The sequence below is a fragment of the Plasmodium berghei genome (genome assembly GCF_900002375.2).
Source record: "Plasmodium berghei ANKA genome assembly, chromosome: 13".
NCBI classification, from domain to species: Eukaryota; Apicomplexa; class Aconoidasida; order Haemosporida; family Plasmodiidae; genus Plasmodium; species Plasmodium berghei.
This window is the reverse complement of record NC_036171.2, coordinates 156458-180887: the sequence shown is the minus strand read 5'-3', so window position 1 is coordinate 180887 and position 24430 is coordinate 156458. Positions and strand designations below refer to the sequence as shown.

The 24430-nt window shown below is 23.5% G+C and overlaps 5 protein-coding genes across 5 annotated transcripts; all 5 read right to left on the bottom strand.

The window, feature by feature from the left end:
- PBANKA_1303000 (DEAD/DEAH box helicase, putative) lies at positions 1 to 7631 on the bottom strand (the record flags this gene model as incomplete). Its single annotated transcript, XM_034566602.1, has 5 exons — positions 1 to 27; positions 171 to 249; positions 369 to 464; positions 644 to 3371; positions 3488 to 7631. 5 exons carry the CDS (start codon positions 7629 to 7631, stop codon positions 1 to 3), a joined length of 7074 nt encoding a protein of 2357 aa, XP_034423183.1.
- A 1543-nt stretch (positions 7632 to 9174) lies between these two features.
- On the bottom strand, positions 9175 to 10240 carry PBANKA_1302900 (copper transporter, putative; the record flags this gene model as incomplete). Its single annotated transcript, XM_034566601.1, has 2 exons — positions 9175 to 9546; positions 9779 to 10240. 2 exons carry the CDS (start codon positions 10238 to 10240, stop codon positions 9175 to 9177), a joined length of 834 nt encoding a protein of 277 aa, XP_034423182.1.
- A 1292-nt stretch (positions 10241 to 11532) lies between these two features.
- Positions 11533 to 12120, bottom strand: PBANKA_1302800 (thioredoxin peroxidase 1; the record flags this gene model as incomplete). The annotated part of the gene is made up of 1 exon (XM_034566600.1): positions 11533 to 12120. One exon carries the CDS (start codon positions 12118 to 12120, stop codon positions 11533 to 11535), a length of 588 nt encoding a protein of 195 aa, XP_034423181.1.
- Positions 12121 to 13782: 1662 nt separating this feature from the next.
- Positions 13783 to 16942, bottom strand: PBANKA_1302700 (OST-HTH associated domain protein, putative; the record flags this gene model as incomplete). Its single annotated transcript, XM_034566599.1, has 4 exons — positions 13783 to 14373; positions 14491 to 14666; positions 15115 to 15435; positions 15934 to 16942. The coding sequence occupies 4 exons, from the start codon at positions 16940 to 16942 to the stop codon at positions 13783 to 13785; spliced, it is 2097 nt and encodes a 698-aa protein (XP_034423180.1).
- A 3785-nt stretch (positions 16943 to 20727) lies between these two features.
- On the bottom strand, positions 20728 to 24219 carry PBANKA_1302600 (DNA primase small subunit, putative; the record flags this gene model as incomplete). Its single annotated transcript, XM_034566598.1, has 16 exons — positions 20728 to 20759; positions 20956 to 21054; positions 21155 to 21196; positions 21320 to 21388; positions 21489 to 21541; positions 21681 to 21817; positions 21969 to 22069; positions 22205 to 22320; positions 22512 to 22573; positions 22699 to 22773; positions 22914 to 23022; positions 23144 to 23226; positions 23305 to 23442; positions 23634 to 23746; positions 23897 to 23947; positions 24156 to 24219. The coding sequence occupies 16 exons, from the start codon at positions 24217 to 24219 to the stop codon at positions 20728 to 20730; spliced, it is 1344 nt and encodes a 447-aa protein (XP_034423179.1).
- Between the last annotated feature and the right edge of the window lie 211 nt (positions 24220 to 24430).

Below are 24430 nucleotides of genomic sequence, written 5' to 3'. Positions count from 1 at the left end.
TTATTCAACTTGGATATCTAAATATACCTATAAATGGAAAGTTAAATACATATATAGAGATGTATATTAAATACTTTTAAATGACATCATTTTTATCTAATATACGCAATAAATATATAAGAATGTGAAATTTATTGATTTTTGTATTTATTTTTAATTGTTTAAACTACCTCGTAATCGAGTCCATAATATGTATCACTGTGAACGTAAATTATGAAATTATAATTTCCTATTTCAATATACTCGAGCCTATATAATGTTTAATCAAAAAAGATATAAAATGTCAATAATAAACGATAATAATTTGAAATGGCTCTGCAATTTATATAAATATATAGTGTACTATTTATGGTGCGTTTATTTCTTACGTAAATGAAACTGTAGACATTTTTTTTGACGATGGTAAGCTAAATCGTTTGATGGATATTGATTGATTTTGTGAAAAATCGTGGAGTATAGCATACCTGCCGAAGTGTAAAAAAATAAATAAAATAGTAATTGTGAGAATTAGTAGAGAAAAGTATTAAGATAAAAGAATAATATATTATGGAAGTAATTGAAAAAAACGATTACAATTCATAGGATAAAATAAGCATATACTCATGCAAGTATATATGAATTCGAATAAATAAAAAGGACATACCATTGAGGATTTGAAACGACGGTCGAATTTGTATTTGCTTCTTTGAATATGTTGCTTAAAATGTTAAAAAAAACTTTTATCAATATTTCATTCTTTTCATAATACTTTATTTTGAAATGGTACTTATTTTCATTTTTGGAATATTTTCCAAGCTTTATATTTGTAAAATTGTTAATTTTATTTGGTTCTATGCCAATAGCAATATTACCATCTACAGGAGTATCGATATTGCCATTTTTTTGGTATAATTTAATGTTTGTGGTTAAATTTGGTATATTAAGAATATAATTTATTTGCGATGTATCAAATATGTTTAGTGAGTATAAGAAGTTTTTATCAAATTTGATTAAATCCTTAATATGTTTGATTTGTAAATTTTTTAGTTTATTTATTTGACTATCGGTAATGCCTTTAATAGTATATAGGTTGTTTGTATATGGTTTAATTTTTTGATTAATACATTGAAAAATTAAAATTAATGTTTTAATATAAGTATAATTATGGAATAGTAAAGATATATCGATATAACTATTTATAACCCTAGCTAGTTGATCTAATACTAATTTTAGGTCGATATGATAATCAACAGTTTCATATGTACATTCATAAAAACGTGAAAGAAGTAAAAGATATGTTTTAACATTTGGCATATTCATATCAATATCTAGTGGTATTTGGTTTCTAAGCTTTACATTATATTTATCTTCGTTATGTCTTAATGGAATATCATCAAATTCTTTTGCTTGTGCAATAAGTTCAAGCAATCCATAAAAGTCTAATTTTTTTTTTGATGGAGACGAGGTATCAGATTTTATAATATTATTGTTATCATCACTATTTTGTTCGTTTTGTTTTTCTTGGTCAATTATTTCCTCTTTACGATTTTCGGCATTCTCTATATCTGTTTTCGTTGTTTCAGATGTATTTTGATCCTGAGCAATGGGAATTGTTTGTATTTTGTGATCTTTATACAAATTTGCATTTGGAGCAATACTTTGTTCTATCGTTTTATAAAATAAATAAGCAGTTTCACATTTTGTATAATATATGCATGCTATATATCCTAGGGGGGTAGAATGATAATGTTGAATATAATCTTCTTGTACTGCTTCTATACATTTATTTTTTTGTAAAAATTCGATTGTATTTTCTATGATTTTATTTATATGGTCATATATGGCTTTTTTTGCTTGGTTTGATAATCGATTATTTTCAAAGAGTTGAATATATTGAACATCTTTTATGTAGTAAGAAGGGTTCGAAAAAAGTCTTTTAAAATAGTATGATTTTGTTATGTATGTAAGCATATCTTCCTTGTTTTGTATAACTTTTGAGCATATTTCTGCATTTATATGTTCATTTATATTTTCCATAATATTCGATTCGATATTCATTGGATGATATAAAAAGTTTTTAATAGCATTTTTTCTTTTTTCATGAACTAATAAAATAGCTAAAGCTTCATTATCAAATTGAGGTCTCCCTGCTCTTCCAATCATTTGTAATAAGTCTGTATAAGATATATCTTTATATTTTTTTGTTTTTGGATCATAAAATTCATTACCTTTTATTATAACTAGATATGCAGGTAAATTTATTCCCCATGCCAAAGTGGAGGTACATATTAAAATCTGTATTATTTTATTTAGAAAAAAATATTCTACAATATTTTTATCACTTTCATTTAAACCAGCATGATGAATACCTATGCCATATTTTAATAAGTCCTTTAAATGCTCGTTTTCTATTATATTTAAATAATTCTGAAATATTAAATTTTGTACATGAATTTGTTCTTGTTCAGATAAATTTTTATTAAACAAACAATTGTAGTCAAATTGGTCAGAATCTTTACCACATTCTTCTATCATTTTTTCATTTTTTAGACCAGTTGCATTAGCAATATAAGAAGTAAGACTATTTGTATTTAAAGAATTTTTTTTTTCAGTAATTTTCTTAGTTTTATTTAACAAAAATTTAATATGATTTTTATCATTTAATAAATTTTCAAGATGAAGAAAATTAAAATTATGGCTACTTAAGTTTAGAGAAATTATATCATAAGCAGTAAGTCTTGTTTGTCTTCGCGAGGAAACAAATATTAAAACATTTTTAGTTTGTGCATATTGGTTAATAGAATCAAATACATCTTTGTTCATTACCGACATTCTAGGGCAGTATGCATTTTGATTGAACCCTAAAATGTGTGTTTTACATGGGACTATTCTACAAGAGGATGGGAAATTAAAAAGATAATTTTCTTTTACATCTAACCATAAAATCAAATCATCAACACTTGTTATAACAGTTGTTAATCCAACTAATCTTATTTTTTTATTTAAATAATGTTCTATGTTTTTGAATCGATTTACTAAAATTTCAATAACCCCCCCTCTATTTTCTTGCCCTAACAAATGTATTTCGTCAAATATTATTAAATTAATATTTTTTATAATATTTTTATTTTTCCAATTTCGAGATATTACATCTAATTTTTCAGGAGTGCATATTATTATATGGCTGTTTTTTATATTATCTTTGTGTTCGTTTTTATCTCCTGTCAATTCAATTACATTCTTATTGAACAATGTTTTAAACTTATTTTTCCAAGCAATACATCTTTCATTTACAATCGCTTTCATTGGGCATATATATACCGATCTATGATCTTCATACTTTAGTAGATTTCTTAAAATGCATAATTCTCCTATGACAGTTTTCCCGCTACCTGGGAAAACAAAAGTGGGGGGAAAAGTAAAATAATGAGAGATAGAAAAAAAATTAAAAATGACACAAAGATAACCCAAAAAATATGATCACTTATATTTTTTGATTTCTTCTTACCAGTCGGAGCTCCAAGTAATATGTTTTCATCGGTGTGAAAAGCAGCGTGGAAAATTTGTGTTTGTATGGGGTTGAAATATTTAAAGGAAAAGAACTTAATGTAGTTAGGGATATTCATAACTTCAGTTGACAAAGGTACAATAGGCAATATTTCCGAAAATACATTTATTTTTTGATTTATAAATAAATTGTTTGTGTTAAATATATGAACGAATGATAGATTACACCAATTCATAGATAAAAATTGGACAGTAATTTGTGAAGGCATTATATTAGTTATTGGAAATTCAAATGAAATATCATGAATTTTTTTTCTATCTTTTTTATGTATAGTAATTTTTTGAAAATATAAAATATCATTATTTAATGTATTTAATAAAAATATATGAAAATCTTCTTTAGTACTATTCCACTGATCTGACCATATTGTATTTTGTAGTTGAACATTTAAGTTAATTTTCATAATGGTTTGAGTAATCGGCTGAATATATCCATCAATGTATAAATTTGGTATTATATTTCGATAATATAATATTTGTTTGGTGTATACTTCATTTCGTAAGAAGAAGAACAATTCACTTTTACTTAAATTTGCAATAGTTTCATAAGATAATTTTTTTTTTTCTAATATATTTACTGCCGCTTCTTTTAAGTATACTGTATAGTTTTGGTTTTTTCGGTATCTTACATTTTCACCATATATATCTTCTTCATTATTATTAATATCGATTGGGTTTAAATTAGAATCGATCAAATATTGTTTTTCCTCTTTTTGATCATCATTGTTAAAGTTGGAACTTTTTTTATTCTTGAATTTCATGGTATTCCCTCTATTACTATTATATTTATTTTCATCTTGATTGCTTGCATGAACGTACTTTTTATCCATTAGTTCATTTTTGTAACAAAAGTGCCTGAACAGTCCACAATCAATTGGTAGCCTTCTTGTAATGGACATAATCAAATTATGTGTGTTTATAATTAGATGCGATATGTTTTTTAAAATATTTAAACATATTTCATAATAAGCATATAATATTCTAATTATATTTTGTACTATGTAATTAATTTCACAAACTAGAGAAAAATTATTTATTTGTATTCTTCTCAAATACATTTCTATCAATATACGTAATGTCATAGATTTACTTTCATCATAATTTTCTTTAATATCACATTTATTTTTATAATATATAAAATCATTCATATCTTCATTTCGAATTTGTATATTTTCGAATTCCTTTGCTTTACTTATAACATCAATTATTTCGGCATAATTATTATTTTCAATATGTGATGCAAATATTCCTATAGTTTTATAATCTACATAATATTTAGCAGCTATATGCCCATAAAAAGTTCCGATAAAATCATTGGTTAAGCTTCTTCTTACAAGCTTATTTTCGCTCAAATTACTGATTGCCTTTATAATTATGCTTTTACGTTTTTCGTATAATTCTCTATCATTTTTTATATCTGTGTCATATAAAAAAGGGTTTTTTTTCATACGAATGTATAGGTAGGTATATTCTAACCATTTAATTCCATCTTGTGCATTTTTGGTTGTTCCCATACTTATTTCAGCATTTAGATGGTTTTCAATATTTTTTAAAAAGTTTGATTCAATTATTGTATTATTTGTTAATAGTTTAATATATTTATATAATTTTGTCCTTTCTGTTATTAAAATAGCATGCCCATGGCTTTCATATTGTGGTCTTCCACATCTACCAAAAATTTGATTAATATCTAATATGTCTAAATCTTCCATTTTGCCACTTTCAGATGAAAAGAAATTAGTCCCTTTTATAATAACAGTGTGGACAGGTAAATTAACCCCCCATGCAAGTGTAGAAGTACAGCATAAAACGTTGAAAGTTTTTTTTTTAAATAAATTTTCTACTAATATCTTATCATATCTAGACATGCCAGCATGATGTATTGCACAACCATATTCATAGAATTTTTTAATATATATATTACTAGATTTTTTTATTCTTTTATTTACATCGTAATCTGTGTATAAATTATTTGTAAAGTAATTGATTTCATCGTTTTTTATTGCATGATCAATTAAAAATTCAATTGTTTTATTAGTGTCATTTCTTGAGCAAACAAATATTATGCATTGCTTATCATTTTTTAAACTATTTATAATTTCATTATATGCACATAAGTTTTTTGCTAAATTTAATTTATTCATATTTGTTTCATGTATACCATATAGTGTTTTATCTAATTGTATAGATCTATATTTTTCATTAAAATAAAAGCACATATCTCTTTCTACTTTTAAAAAATCACTGACATCTTTATAATTTGGTAAAGTAGCTGACATCGCCATTATTCTTTTCATAGATTGCGAAGTTTCTGAATATCGTAAAAATCGTGCAACAATTGTTTCAATTACATCACCACGATCTGTATTTAATAAATGAACTTCATCAAGTATTATACATTTTATAGATTTTATTAACGATTCATCGGAAACTGTAGATGAATAACTGCTGTTTCGCAGAAGTATATCTAATTTTTCTGGTACAGTAACAATTATATGAACAAGTTCTAACTCTTTAGATGTAAGACTATGTTCTTTTGTGTATTCACAAACATTCAAATTAAATATTTTTAATTTTTCTCTAAAATTTGTTGTTATTTCAAATACTAATGATTTCATTGGGGCAATATAAACAATTTTAAAATCATTTGGATTAATCACATTATCGCCAATTTTTGGCGTACTAGATACATCACTTTTGTTATCATCATCATAAGATGATTCTCCAACCTCGAATTTGTTAATATCATTATATATTTCGTATATTTCATCGTCATTTTTTCCTTTAATATCGATATTTTCCCCCTCCAATTTGTTTTTTGGTTCCTCTATTTCTATATTTTCGCTATTTTCTGTTTTTATTGTTTTTAGCCTTCCAGAAGTGGTACCATGTTTTTCTATATATCCATTCCCCTCAGGGGACAATCCATTTTTAGTTAAATGCATATTAGTAATTTTGTTCAGGTTAATGCCGTGTTTTTCTGAGTGCAAAATAAGTTGTTGTAATATAACAAGCAAAGCTATATTTGTCTTACCACATCCCGTCGGTGCAGATACTAATAAATTTTTATTGTTTTTAAATGCAGCATTAAAAACTTTTGATTGTACATAATTAAAGTATTGAAAGTTAAAAATATATTTTGCCCAAAATGGTAAAGCATTAACAGACACTAACTCATTTTGATCAAAAATCATATTTGGCAATCTATTAATTTTTACTTTTGTCATGTTATTTGAATATGAGTAAGTGGTATTTTGGGGAACATTTATTTCTTCTAGTTGATTTTCTTCATTAGGTAAATAAATTTTTTTAACGTTATCTAAATAATTGTCCTCAAAATTGTTTATAAAATATTCTATGATGTTTTCAATATTTTCTTTATTAGTTAATATATTTTTATTATTTTTAGTATTTTTTGTTGTATTGGTTATAAAAAAATTTGCTCCTAATGTATTTTCTTTAATATCTACTTGTTTACTTATCAATTTTATGTCTTTTTTTATTTCATCTTTATTTTTAATTATATTAATTATAAGATCTACATTACTTTCTCCTAATAAATTTAGCATATTATTTTCCAATGTTTCATTTTTAGTAAATATTGTATATACGATTTCTACTAGTAATTCATTTATATTGTTTTCACTTATTTTTTTCATGTTGTTCTCATTATTTATAATTATAAATTTATCTTTTCCATTTATATTGTCTTGATTTTTAAAAATATTATCACAAGCATTATACAAATATATTAATCCTTTTTCTTTTTTTTCACTAATTTTTGTTTCATCTGGATTTGTTTTTCCATTTTTTGAATTTTCATTTTCTGTATGTTTCTTTAAATATGCTTTTTCTTTTTTAAATAATTCGTCTATTTTTGTTCTCACTGTATCATCAATAAGATGATAGTTGATTTTGTATTTTGTTCCCTCATCCTCTTGAATATTATTTGAGTTAGTGTATTTTCTAAAAAATGTATTAGATTTAATATAATTCACTATTTCATAGATATCATAAGTATCACATTTGCTGATATACTCTTGGTATGTGTTTTCTTTTAGCTTGCTATTTATTCTGTTTTTCATGGCTTTATGTATTTTTGTTTATATCCAATATATTTATTTGATAGTATACCTATCATTTGTATATCTATATATTATTATAATTGAATACTTATCTGATGATATGTATAACTTGGGTTATTATGTAAGACGATATTTAATTTTTTTGCCTACATGCTTAAGTTCGCAATTGAACAGACAAATAGGCATATGTGCTCACACGCTTATTGGTTTGCACAAATATTTATTCATAAAAAATGTTACAAAAACAAACAGTTACAAATTTGACAGATATAATTTTCTATATACTGAAAAATATTATAATTTCATTTCTCATACAATCATCTATGTAATTATTTCATTATTTTTTTAACTGTGTGTTTGAATATATATAGTGCTTTGGAGGTTTATTGTATAGTCTGTACATAAAGTTTCGACGATCAATGTGGAATGATTGCAGCTATGCATTCATCTTGTTAATAACACTATTTCTGTTTGCTGATACACCCAATATATATATTGTGAATACAACATTAATACTAATACAGTAAATTTATAATATTTTTTTTTCTTTATATAAATGTTACTATAGCAATCGTATAAAATATTCCCAATTCGTTTGATGTTTTTTTTGACAATAAAATATATCGCATAAAAATCAATAATATAAATTCCCACATGAGGTTATTATTCTTATAAAAAATAAAACATAAATTGTATAAGCATATAAGGATGTATAATTTATATAAATATTTAAATAGTGTTAAAAAAATAAGATACAAAAAATATAATAGTAATACGAAGCGACAATAAAATGCAGCCAAATTGAGCATAGATGAAAAGCATCTTCCCCCCCAAAAAATTATATGATTAAGTGAAAAGATGAAATGTAAAAAATAAAAAAAATGAAAATATAAAGAAATAAAAATAAAATAAATTTGTAAAATGATAATTTTTTTTTTAATATAATATATTTCTAATTTTATAACCTATAAATATTAGTGCATATTTTATAGAAGTTGCTATATATTATTCTCCTATTTAAAGATATGGTTCCACTCAAAATTCTAAAGAGCGGGATATTTATATACATATCATTTTAAAGAAGTATTAATACGAATAACAATGATAGAACACATATATTTGCACGCGTAAGTTATATTTTTAAAAGAAAAGGAATGGTAACACGGTGGGTTCCTAATATATTGTAAAATGTAATCGAACTATATAAAAAATGGAGTATAATAATGTTTGCAACTAACTTTCAAAAAAATAAAAGATAAAAAATAAAACATAGAATTAATAAACTTATGTTTATCATTTAAAATATAACAAAACAAGCATCTTAAAGAAGAATTTTCAGATTCACATATAATTTTTTTAGCTAATGTTGGCTAATTTTTATTATATAAATATAATCTCGGGAGTTAAAATGGTTTTTTTTTTAAAATGTACAGATTATATATAGTATTAATATGCAAAAGAGTCTATATTGTGGAGTACAAACATATAGAATAATATCTTGTTCCTCTTGGGTTATATATAAATATGCGTTGTAATTAAAATATTAACATCCACAACAAGCTGGATCCCCATAAAGCTCTTTATGAGGATCTACATCACACTTTGAACTTTTAGTGCATGCCACAAATTTTTCTCCCATTAAAAAGTATCCAAATGATAAACCCAAAATTACAGCGAAAAATAATCCAACATTAAATGTCATTACAATTAGCATTAATAAATAATCCCAACTATATATGATAAAAGATAAAATCATTCTAATCATGTTATTTTTAAATAGAATTGCGCTGGTGTATATGTTCATATTACCTGTTGTGGGCAATACCATTTCTATATATAGTCTCAAAACTTTGAACACGACTGAAATTATTCCAAATATAAAGCATAATATCAGAGATATGAAATAAAATGGAACCTACATTTATATTAAATATAAGAAAATATGGATGCGTATGTATGAGCATAAGTACATATGGGTGTGTAACATTGCTATTTTTTATTAATAAACATTTATCGCTATAATATTCAGTAAATAAGCGCATATGTGCAAAAATATTTTATGAATAAGCATAAAGCCTGCATAATTATATGCATATATGTATATATATATATATTTATTTATGCTTAATATACAATTTTGCTCTTACAGTTGTAGTTTCCCAAAATTTGAATAAAATAATAGTATGGGTAGTATTCTGAAATGACATAGGCATAGATAAATCACTCATCATCATATTCAATTTTTTGGGGGCATCGGTTGCATTGTTTTGATTTTCTTCATTAAAGTGCTCATTAATTATGTTTTCATATGTATCATGATTTATACAGCATTTGTAAATAAATGGAATTTTGTTTTTGCCTTCACTTCCTATGTGATTGAGATCTAATATTGGTTTGCACTCATCATTTCCCGATCGTTTACCACTGCAACAACTATTTAGCGGTTTGTTTACGGATGGCAGTGATTTATTAGTACCACCACCACAACCCATATTTTTGTTGTTTTTAGTATCATCATTTTTATCATTGGACTCACAATTTACATTTACCACAAATGAAGAGTTTATAATTAAAACAATGCATATAATTTTCCATATATTCTTACACATATTGCCCCAAAAATTAAATAATCAAATAAAAAATGTTTAAAAGAAATATATATACTAAATAGTAAACTAAAATATAAACTGTGAAATATATGGTTTAGTTATTTAGTTTGTTATTGTTATAAGATTTATTCAACTATTTACTTATTACTATTATTATTGCCATTGGATATGCTTTACTCTTTATTATTATTAATTACTATATTTTATTTATGTGATTAAGGATATTTTATAATTTATTACACCATTATTTTTATTTTATTTTTAAGAGTAATATAAACCTTGGAATTTATTTTATCATACTAAAAAAATTCTTAATATAATATATAATTCAAGAAAATTTAAAAAATATATTGTTATATTTAGTGTGAACGATTCTATATGCATTACAATTGGGGGTGACTTGTTTGCTTATATCTTTGAGGAATATGTAAGCATGGGTATATTATATATAGTTCATTACTTCGTATTATTAAAATAGCAATTTTTGAATAATTTTCCGAAAATCATCGCGATTTTATTATCTTTAAATGGATTATTTTTTTGTATTTTACTATTTATTTAATCATACATTGTTTCCGATGTATATACTATTTCTTAATATAATATAATGCGTTAATGAAATCATTGAGCTGTGCAAAGCTAATTGCTTGTTTCCGAGTTTTTTAATGTCTTAGGCATAAAAATATAAACTATCATTTAAAATAAAGAAGCACAAACGTAATGATAAAAAAATGTATTGCACATTTTTACGCCAACAACACTAAATTTTTTATGGAAGTTCATGTCAATTCAAAGATTTATATATAAGAAAAATATGGCATATATTATGTGATGGTCCTTGAAATATAACTAAGTTGAATACATATGCATTTACAGAAATATCTGCAAATAATTTAAGTTATCCTAATAATTTTTTGTGTGGCATGTTAAGATTATTCAATTCCAACATGACTATAGTATGGAAAATAAATTAGTTCGTTATACTCATGGCTTATACCATTTTTATTTGTTCGCTCTTTCTTAATTATTATTGTTTTTATCATTGTTATTGCTAAGTTTTCTTATTTTAATTCCATACTGCCGTTTTAAAAATAAAACATTCAACGTTACAAATATATGCATATATAATAAAAATACACAATAATATCATAACACAGTATAATTAACATTCACGCAGTGATAATATTGAACGCATGAAAAATAGGATTACAGGTGCAAACATTTATGTGAGTGAGGATATATCTTTGTTTTGGGCTTAAATATTAAACCGTTTTTATTTGATTTTTGTTCTTTTACAAACTCGATAAATATTTTGCAACTCCTTCTTCCGATGGTTTCATGGATTCCTTTCCTTTTTTCCAATTAGCTGGGCATACATCTCCATATTTTTCATGGTGTTGCAAAGCATCAATTAGTCTTAAAATTTCATCAACTGATCTTCCTAATGCTAAATTATTAACAAGAAGATGCTGAACAACTCCTTGTTTATCTATGAGAACAAACGCTCTTAATGCTACACTTTCGTTAAATAAAACATCGTAACTTCTTGCTATACTTTTTGAAATATCGGATATCAAAGTATGCTTAATATTTCCAATACCTCCTTGTGACAATGGTGTTTTTTTCCATGCTAAATGTGTAAATTTACTATCTACACTACATCCCAACAATTCTACATTTCTTTCTTTAAATGACTCGAGAGCTTTATCTAAAGCTATAATTTCAGATGGGCATACAAAAGTAAAATCTAATGGGTAAAAATATAATAAAATATATTTCTTTCCAATAAAGTCAGATAAACTAACTTCTCCAAAGTTATTATCACCGAAAACGGCTTCGGCTTTAAAAGATGGGGCTTGATTTCCTACAATTGATGGCATTTTTTCAAGTTTGGTAAGAAAAATTTATTATATATTAATATAATTTTAGCGAGTTGCTTAAATGTGAAAGCGATAAGAAAAAAATATACTCAATTGTTTTTATTATGTAATATTTGTGGAATATTCTATGAAATAATATTTTTTTATTTAGTTAAATAAAGGATTTTGTTAAATTATTTGTAAAAATATAAAAACGTTCAGTATTTTGGAAAAATTATATAAAATAAAATTACAATAGTATATCCGAAACCCTTTAATTATTTATAAATGCATCCCGAAAAGTAGAAATTATGTATATATGTGCTTATAAAATGATTATAAGAATAAAAAAAATATATATATTTTGACTTTTATCGCATCAAAATTGCTATTATACACTTGTTATATATATATGGTTTCTATATATATATCATTATATCGGAAGAAAAAAAATTATTTTATTTTTTTTTACAAAGGTTGCAATAAAATGATGCTTAATAAGGCTGGTGATATTACAAATAATGCATCGTAATCGTCAACTTTTTATTTATTATAAGGTGTGTATGTATCTAAATTATTTTAATAATTATGAGGTATATGTCAAAGAACTTACACATATAGCAACATATTTGAAGGTGATTAAATTTGCTTATAAGCGTGATTTCTTTACCTCACTAATGATTTATCACCTTTTTTGAAATGTCACAAATTGCTATCCTTAATCCAAATAATATATATATTGGGGTAATTTTACTTTATATAAATATTTACTCTATTAGTCTTAAAACATTTATTTGTTTAGGGAAAACATTGATACACCTTTATGTATGTTTCAACCAAATGAATAAATAATATCACATAAAATTATATAATATATAAAATGAATAAATGAAACAATTTGAGGGTCAACAAACATGAATGTGTATATTTTATTCGATTTTAATAAGCCGCTAATTTAAATGTAGAATAAAATAAATAAATAAATTAAAAAAAATATTTGTTATTTCGAAATTATTATAATTGGTTAAGCATTTATTCACACAAAAAGTACTAATTCAATAAAATATTTTTTTTATATAATTTTAAACGATATATTATATATTTATTAAGATCTATATAAGTATATGTTATTATTAAAGTATATAAATTTTGTGTTTTATTTATTTTATAATTTATACACTATATAAATGGGAAAAAAAAGGAATTAACTGATCGTTATGATTATAAATACGAAAAGCAATGCTTAAAATTTTTATCAAATTTCAAGTAATGATACGAAATTGCAATATCCATAAAGTGTACTACTTTCATGTTTTATCATAATTATATTGGCGATAATTATGAGTACTTATATTATTAAAAATTAAATTTACAATATAATAGTGCCAAAAACCAGTGTACGTACACTTAAACAGTACAACTTTTATGCATATATATAAATATAGGAATGATAAATAATTTGCACTTGTTTTATTTTTTGTTAATAAATTAAAATATAATATGCTATTGATCTAGTTAAGTGCTATTTCTAGTGTATTTTTTATAGGAAAAGCAAGCTAAAATTACTATAGTATTATATATATGCTATATGTTGTCTTAGGTTTCCTATATTTGAAAAGGTTTGGATATGAGCAATTTTTCATATTCATTTTTACAAGGTAAAAAAATATATTGCACAGAAATTTAATAATTGGCTCCTTTATTTTTATTTTGCATAGTAATTTGGTGATTTACTGTACTATCATTAAATAAAGAATTAAAAACGTCGTACGATGATGGTGAGTGTATATACATGCTATTTATATTTATTGGCTCTTCAATTGATATGTTTGTATTTTCATATTTTTGAAAATCACATATGATATCAAATTTATTTTGTGAGGTATCTAAAAATTGAATAGCCGAGGCATTATCATTTTCATCCTTACTATAGTACGAATTTGATTTAAAATATGAGCTATACATGTCATAAGACGATGGCAAATTAAAGACATCAAGGGGTAGTAGTAGTGGCGGTGTAATGCACTCGCTAACGGTATTTTTACCGTTATGTTTATTACCACAAAAAAATGGGTCGTTTATTAATTCGTCTATACTAGTATTATTAGGTATACCATATTCAAGCTCAAAATTAGTATGCTTGCTTTTTAAGCAGTGCAAAGTATGCAGGAAGGAAATGCACCTCTCCCATTGGTAGTTTTTTATATAATCTAGTGATTTTTTTATTTCAATTTCTTTTTTTAACTTTGAATTTTTATCCCTATGTTTTTGTTCCTATAAATAATTTAAAAAGAGATGAGAGATATATGCATATGTCATGTATGTAAACTATTTTATTTCAATGCACATATCATTTTATTTTATTTTATTTATTTGTTTTTTTTAACTAACATCCTCCATAACTGGGAGTAATATACACTGAAATTTATGTTGTGTTGAAATAAAGCAAATATCACTCATTTCATTATTTATAAATTCAGTTAATTTTGAATATCCTATTTGATCAATATTTATATTTTCCTTATACACATTTTTATATATTAATGGAAGCCTACTAAGAGAAAACCCTAAGATAAAAAAAAAAAAAAAAATAATATAATATGTTTGTTTGATTGATTTTTACGAATATTTTATTCACAAATTGAATAAAGCAATTTTAAAAAATATTAAACTTATTAGTATTATATTTTTTATAATTAAAATTTCATTTGTTTTGCATACATTATTATAATCACTGTTATTATGCATTTATCTTTATATATTTACAGATATGACTACTACTATATTATTAATAGAATATGATGCCTCCCGTGGGAAATAGTTTGTAAATTCAATAAATTTATTGAATTTCTCATCCCACATATTTTCATACTACATTTTTTAAATTTATTTTGATTAAAACTATAATTTTATTTTAAAATATTTAAAATACAAAAATTCATTATATAAAAATGTGTTTGATTGTTAATTTCTTTAACTAATTGCATATAAGATACGTACTATATGATGTATAACCTTTTGTTTTGGATTTATCCTCTGAATAACTATATAATAAAGACTTTATTCTATTTTTGATTAAATTTATTGATTGTTCTTTGTGATTTTTTAATGCTGGCGTTTGGTTTACGTGCATTTTTGAAATGTACGTTTTTGAAATAGACATTGATGTAAATATTGGTATTATGTTATTGTTGAAATACGATAAAATATTTAGATCAATACATTTTTGTAATATGTGAATTATTCTTCCTAATTTCATAGTTCTAAAAATGTATGGACCTGTATGCTTTAGTGTTTCAGCTAAAATATATCTTCCCCCCTTGTGATTGTTATCGCCTATATAACATAATATTAAATATATTTTAATATAGTAAAATACATATTATCATAGAATATTCATAAAAAGTAAATTAATATATGCACAACGAAAGCCACAAATGTACTGTGCATATGCAAAAATATTGCATAAAGAGAACCAAAACATAAGGAGTGATAACATTGAAGAAGAAATACATATATATAGATAGTAAGCGAATATACAAATTTAAAATATCCATTATAGTGTATTCCATCATAAATCATAAAAAATGTATTTTATTTGATTTGGTAAAATAATAATTTATCAATGTACAAATTTAATTATTATGCATGAAAGGAACAAAGGTAACGTTACTACATATTATTAATAAAAATATACATATTTTTTTGATAGAACTTTTTGTAAGCCATATATCTTATATATATAATGTAGACACACTAAAACCAAAATAGGTAAGCATACATTTGTACATAATATATGTATATTTAAGGGTATATACTATTGTTAATTCTTACTTGATTGAATCCTAAATCTATCAATTATATGAATAAATATTAATGGTATATACAAAGAAATGTTTTCATTATCATCATTGGGGTTAATAAAAAAATCTCGTGGAACACCTCTTAAATATATGCAAATGTTTTCATTGTTAAATGGCTTTTTATAAATTATTTTCCCTTTTTTTAGATCTTTTTCATAAGCATTGGATCGATATATTTCAAATTTTTTATATGGATCTTCTCTACATATATTTATAAAATTATTATTTAAAACAGCGCAATCAGGAAAATATTTGTTAATTTTTCTTTTAATTTCATTAGCCTCAGGTAATATTCTTTCGTAATATAAATATTTTAATATTAAATAAATTAAATCAGTGTGTACTTGTTTTAAATCAGAAATTTCATGTTTTGTATTTTTATATATTTCTTTATAAACATTTAAGCAATTGCATGGATAATACTTATGAAAGCTTTTTAAATATAGATCGTTTGTGAGAAGTGCATCTTTCTTAATTTTATTATATTTCTCATTTACACTAGGTTTTTTTTTTAATCCTCTTTTTATATTTGGGTTTATTTTCATAAAATCGTTTTTTTGATATGTTTTACATAAGCTGTTATTTATTTCGAACATGTTATTTCTTATACAATTTTGTTCATCGTGTTCTATTTCATTTTCACTTCTTGCATGATACAATTTTTCTTTGTTTTGACGAGATCGGATTTTCATAGATTCCCCTGTATTATTTTTTTTGAAGATATCACTATATTGCATATAGGAATTAGGATTATAAGTAAACTTTTCTGATACATTCGGATTACTATAATTTCCATAATTATAATTATTATAATCACATATTCCCTTTAATGGATTGTTCAGAAATATATCTTCAGGAAGATTCCCAAGGGAGGTAGGATACATACCATAATTATAATTATAATATGCATCTTTACTTCGCGCTTCAGTATAATTTGTGTCCATATTATTGTACTCACAAGCATACTTATCGTTATTCATTATATATATATGTAAATATGTATCTTAAAATTTTAATATTTTTAGTAGGGGACAATAAATCATACTTGATTTTTTAAAATTTAAATCAAGTACTTAAATATAATATTTTCAAAAAATATGTATGCACATATATACATAAAATATAAGCTTCGACATTTATACATGATATAAATATATAGTGTATCAATGTGCCTTTAATAAAAAATGCCTATATATAATAAAATATGCAAAGTGAGAATTATAATTTGAAAATAAATTTAGGCTTAAGAATACATAATTGTTTGTATATAAAAAAGAAAAAATTAAAAAAAGACAAAGGCGTACTACTATTATTCATGTAAGGATAATAATCCGATTAATGATAGATCAAAAAGTCAATATTACAATATATATAGGTAATTAATTATTTGAAGTTTTTATAAACAAATCATGTAAAGTACGAATGAAGAAATAAACTTGTTTGATCATAAAAATCATATTGTTTATATAAAGTGTATTGTTGAAATATATAAATTATATTATTGATAACGAGCATATAATCATAGGCATTCGAAAAATACAAAACAGTGCATTTAAATATTTATTATACTTACCTTATAACTTTAAATCGTGCTAAAGAAAAGGCTTTGTTATTAGAAAAATAGAACTTTGCGTTATGTATGCTATTGTGTATTTTATAATATAGTTATATATATAATGCTGTTCTAAAATAATAAGATATATTTATATTATATCCCTTTATATGAATTAAAAAATGGAAAAATAATGAATCAGAACTCAAGAGCCAATGGAATTATCATCTGCTTCCATATAAGATAGTTCAATTATATAGATATTAAACCATATTTATATATTTACGCTTTCTACTAATGATTATTATTGAATGTTTTAAGAAGTGTACTCATTTAAATAAAAATAACACAAGGTAACTATAAAATATATAAGAAAAGATGATAAAATGAAGAAAGGAAAAACAAAGAATGGAAAAACAAAGAATGGAAAAAATAAAGAATGGAAAAAATAAAGAAAGGAAAAACAAAGAAAGTAAAAAATAAAGAATGTAAAACATATAGAAAGGAAAAACAAAGAAAGGAAAAAGGAGTTAATCGTTAGTTAAATAACGTGTTATTAGTTAATGATAAATTAATTGTTTTATAGTTATAAAATCATAAATATAATCGAAAAATATGCTTTTATTTGGGGAATCTATTTGTTTAATACAAACCATGATTAAATATTAGGGGGTATAATCATAATGAGATATGGATATTTAACATTTCATTTAAATGGTGCAGTTATAAAATGAATAAATATAATCGAAAAATATGCTTTTATTTGGGGAATCTATTTGTTTAATACAAACCATGATTAAATATTAGGGGGTATAAGCATAATGAAATATGGATATTTAACATTTCATTTAAATGGTGCAGTTATAAAATGAATAAATAATAAATAAACGTCACCAATTTGAGCTGCAAAAGATATAAGACTGCACTCCCAGTACGAGAAACTCAAATATATACTGCAACCAAAACCTTGGACTGATCAGATAGCGCTATTATTAGATGGGAAATTAATACTTACTGGCATGAGTTCATTAAATATGATATCTATCAAGTTGAAACAACACATTACAACTTCATAGACATTATAGACGTTTGTTGGAAAGCCTAGATCGATTAAAGAATAAGAATAATTCAACGAAAAGTGATAAAATTTATGATTTTATAACTGAAGTATGCAAAACTCTCATATTATGAAGAAAAATGATCATATAGCCTACTAGACGTTAAAATACCCATATTTAGTCGTGTACTTTGCTTTATTTGAGCAGCCTTTGATTGTTCTAGATTATATTTATAATTTATATATTTTATTTACAAAACTATTCGCGATTAAATGAATAAAAAATGCCTATATACTTATCAGTTTTAGTATGAAGGGTTAATATTTGTCTAAATAGTTCCCATGTGATTATTTAAACTTTTGAGAAGATTTTTAATGGTTCTTATATTACATTACTGCCAATAAATAAAATAGCATATTTTTGAATGAAATAGAAGAGCACTAGTCATAAAATGAGCATATATTTTCATACGTTGAAATATAATTTAATGGTTATTTATTTACGTACTTATTTGCGCACCATATGCGTTTATTCGTTAATTATTCTTAATTAAAATAACATTATTCAAATTTAATATAAATTAAAAATGAAGTTTTAAAAGAAAGAAAATTTATAATTATTTAATCAGTGACATAAAACATATTTGAATGTAGAAAATAAAATGTTGAATTAATTAAATTAATTTAAATGTAAGCCTCGAAAAAAGAAAAAGAGAAAAATAACGAAAGACAAATTTATGAAAATATGAGATAATAATGATAAAATTAAAAAAAAATGAAAACCCAATATTTACATAACCAGAATAAAAAAGAGAAAGAGAATTTTGTGTTTTTTTTTTTTTTTTTTCATATTTTTGGGGTTATTTTGGGCTTGATATTGATTTTATATTTTGAGGCGAATGAAAAGATAAGAAATAAACAGATTCTTTTTCTAAATTTATGTATGTTTACATATAAATATTTATAAATGGGTTTATAAAAAGAGGGATATAGATAATTGATCAAATTTGTGAATTAATGGCTTAAACACCAATTCGTTGAATTTTAAAAATTATAATTACAAATAATATTATTTTGTAAAAATACGAATAAATATAATTTTATAGTTTCTTATTTTACTTCAAATATATCAAAAGATAGATAAAGGTAATTTTAGGAATATTATGTTTTGGATTAATTGTGAAATATATTTATTTTTTAAATAATAATTAATATAAAATAACCAATAACTACAGAATTGCTAAAATGCTAGCTTGCTAATAATAAGTTCCCAAATTTGATTCTATTTGGAATATTACAATTTTAATTTTACCTCGAAATTATGACACAAATAAATATTTTTTCACCCCATTTTGATAACATGAATAAAAGAACACTTCCGAATTAATAGTATGCATATAAATAATTTTGTTTGATAATATTTATTAATAAATATTTAATTACACAAATGAGAAAATAAATTTTATATGAAATAGATAAAGAAATAAATTTTCATCGATTTTTACATATTTATGCTAATGCATATATTGTTGTTGATATTTGTTTAATATTATGTCTAAATTTATTACTTAATTTTATTTTTATTTTAATTTGTTTCAATACAGAAGCATGTGCACTAAAAAATATATCCCGAATTAATAATATTTTAAAGGCAATACAATTTTTACAACTGTTGAACAATTATGTATAGCTAAATATATTTCATATGATCACTAATAAAACAGAAAGCACCTAGTAATTGTACTATTCCTAGCTTCCATATTTTCTAAATATTAAGATAACAAACGTTCTCATTGCTAATTAGCGTTTATTTCTTAGCCAACTCCCATGTTTTTGTACTGGAGAATATTAGAAGTTTATATTATATATTTTTTATTTTTAAATGATATAGAATAGGTTTAATAATATTATATAAAATTATTTATCTAGCTTGGCGGTTTATAAAAGAAAACAAAAAATATATAGTAATAAAAAATAATAAAAGGATATTTATGGGCAATCACATTAATATTAAAACAACCCATACTACCATTAAAATGAGTTATAAAATTTGATATGTTTTTTTAAAAAGAATTATAAATTAATTATTTTATAAGATATAAGCACAAAATACATAAAATTATTTATTATTTTTATTAATTTTTTTAATGGATTTATTAATTGATAAATTTGGGGCCTTCGCTCATTCCTGTTATAAAAATGGAAAGAAAAAATACGTAAATTTATTTTATTATTATTATTATTATATGCATTAGTTACGTTATAATATATATTATTTAAAAAATATTGAAAAATATGTTTTTTAGTATATGAAATTATTCATATAATGAATGCACTAGTCCACATTATATATATTCGCGTATGATAATATATATTATTTTTACTTTTTCTTTTTTCCACGCATGATAACAATATATTTTCAACAAAGTTATGGCGAAAATAATCTACATAGGATTTCAAAGATGTCCTATATTCTGTATCAACTAAAAATATAATAAAAGATAAAAAAGAATAATGTATTAATGTTGTAAAGAGGCATACATAATGTTTTCCATTTATAAGTTTTAATATTTTTAAATATACTATGTGAATTTTGGGGATCATCAAACTGCTCTCGAAGCAACTCTGCAATGATTAGGATAAAATATATGTACAAATAAAGAATGTATTAGAAATCAAAATTATTTAAATGAAAATTATTTCTACTGATATTGCCACGACTACTATTAATAATAGTAATGAACCTACTTAATGTTGGCACTAATTGGGGGTTAAATTTGTCAATTTGTTTTATATCTATAGGAACACATACTCTCCCTATTATATAAAAGAGGTAGGCAGTAAATTATTAGGTATTGAATGGGCATATGTATATTTAAAAAAAATAATATATTTAACATCCTTTTAAGTAGATAACCTGTTCCATTGTGAATGCAAAATGGGCTCTTCAATAAGTGATTAATCTCCTTGCTAAAAAGTGGTTATTTATATATACATATATATAATTATATAGGAAATATTGGTACAGTATCGATAAAATATATTAACTTTAATAAGAAGGAACATTAATTATTATATGCACCGTTACGAATAAGGAAGAAGCAGTTACCTGACATTTATATCAAGTCTTGGGTATGTAAAATGAAAGACAATTTCTTTTATGTATGATGGAATTACAGGGTTTTGATTTTCTTCTTTTTTTTTTAAATAATTTATGGGAATTGAAAATCCATAAATTGTACTTAACTATAAAAAGGAATAAAATATGACATGGAAATGTTTTATGTGAAAAATGTGTATTTTTCTTTTCCACACGTGTTATATGCATTTTACAAAGATCCCTATAAATATTATTTCTGAATTTATTAACTCTCTAAAACTAAGAGCTGATAATTACCTTTTCGAATAATTGCTTAGAGTTAAAATTGTTATTATCAACAAATTCCTTGAATTCGTTAATTCTCGTGCTTTTCATGGGATCTGCATTTTTTGTCGACGCTGTAAAGTTTTCAAGCGATGTAAAAAATATGTGAATATAATGAAGTGTGTATATATAGGCATGCAACTATATTGATATATCAATAGAATGAGATAAATAATATTTTCCAAACATGGAAATATATATAGGCTCACTATTACTGTAAGGTAAATAGTCAAATATTTTTTGAACATGAGGAGAACCTTTTTTGAAAAAATCTTGTTCTTCCAAAAGTACGTCAAAATATTTATAGCAAATATCAAATGCTCGCCTAAAAATTGTGATTTTTATTTAATTTTTTTTAATATATTGAAAAGGCATTTCTTTAATTTTTTTTCTCGTAGAGGTATATTCTATCGCATTTCATATAATTAGTTTCATGATTATTTGCGGATTCACATATATAAATAAATTTTACACTATTTGATTATCAAATGCTATTTTTTATTATTTTTTTGTTACTCAAGCATTGGATATTTTTCTTTCCCCCATATAGAGACCTTTTTCTTTTTAGTGTCTGATCCCTGTTTAAAAGAAAATCAAAATGATTATATATACATACAATTAACATCGTGTTAAAACGAGGAAAACACTAGGTTTACTACAATATTATATCATAGTAAAATTATATTTTTGCATTTCTTATTACTGATAATATGTTTAAATAATCAGCAAGGGCTGCCCTGGCATCAGTTGTGTAGTGTCTGCATGATTCATCACAAACCTAAGGAAACAAATAATAAAATAATTTAAAACAATAAAATGTGCATAGGCATACGCGTGTTCACCATATGCAGAATGATATGATTTTGTTATATATATATATATTTTTTTTTTTTTAATATGATAAAAATATCTATATACCCAGCAATGTATTCCTCTTCTTCCTGAATAAACCCATAATATATTTTGAAAAGCAAAATCTTCTCTTAGGGATGTATCTAATAAAACTATTGCTATAGTTAGAAACTTCCTATATAATTCATAGTATATAAAAATGTTAATAAAATAAAAGATGGTATACTATTAACTACTACTAATAATAAACAGATCGAATAAGATGCCGATATATACTTATATTTATGTATGCATACCAGCAGAGTTTGCAAACTTTTTTATCTGCACAACATGTTCTTATATCATCATAATCGTTCATATCAATATCGAATATTAATTCCTATATTAAAATAATAATAATAATAAATAAGAAATGTAGTAAAAATAAATATAAATAAAAAATGATGATGTATTTTACCTTTTGAATAGGACGAAATGAATCTCCTTTCTGACATTTTTGGGAAACAGGGTAATTATATACTGCTCCTATATCGAATTTAATTGGTACAAAATTTGAAAGCAGTTTATCTTTAAATTCATTGGCGCTGTTGAATGACTACAAAATAATGAAATAAGAGTTGAGAAAATTTATAAAAATTATAGCTTGGAATTAAAGAATAAACGAGAAATACATTGAGGCCTAACTATAGATAATAAACAATTTTTTAAGGTAGATAATGCAGCGATTTGAGATCAAATAAAACTTAAAAAGGAAAGAAATAATTTTATATCATTTTGCTTTTTTACCAGCCATCTCATATATATTTCTTCTTTCCCTTGATCACATTTTTTACAAGTAAAAGAAAATTCTCTTTTTGAAAAAAAATTTGGATCGTTTAGTCGAGTATATTTTCCATTGTCTTTGTTCAAAAATAAAATATATTAAAAATTATAATACATATTAAGGTATTGAAGCAACATTTTATGTATGAATTTATATGATCAAGTCAATATGCATCTTTTTTTTATTATGTGAGGGGTTTATTTTGTGTTCTCGTTTATTTTGTTACCATTCTTGTAGTTTAGCCAATTACACAAATCGTTAATAGGACATAAGTTTCCTGTTAATTTTAACACCCGAAAGAAAACAAATAATAAATAAATTAATAGGCAACAAAAAATATAGACATATGAAGATAATGTTTTATTTTATGTGATATAGGATAAAGGAAGCAAACACATTGTTTATTTATACATTGAGCTATCATTTGGATTTATCATATTCAATTGCATAATTTTTATATAAATGGTGTATTATATTTTACTAACTGTAATAAAATATTAGATCCGTTTCGTTAACTGTGGAATCTTTTATTTCTTGTAAAATTTCCATTTTAAAGTTGATTTTCTTTTATTTTCTCTAAATTAGAGAAAAATTATGTAAGAAAATGGGGATATTATTCTTTATCAAATGCTTTGGCTTTTGCAAATCATTGAGATTTATACAATTATATATATAAGAGCACATATATAATAATGTGGATGAATATAATTACACAAATTATCAGGATCAATAGAAAAACTATGCAAATTTCTGTATTTTT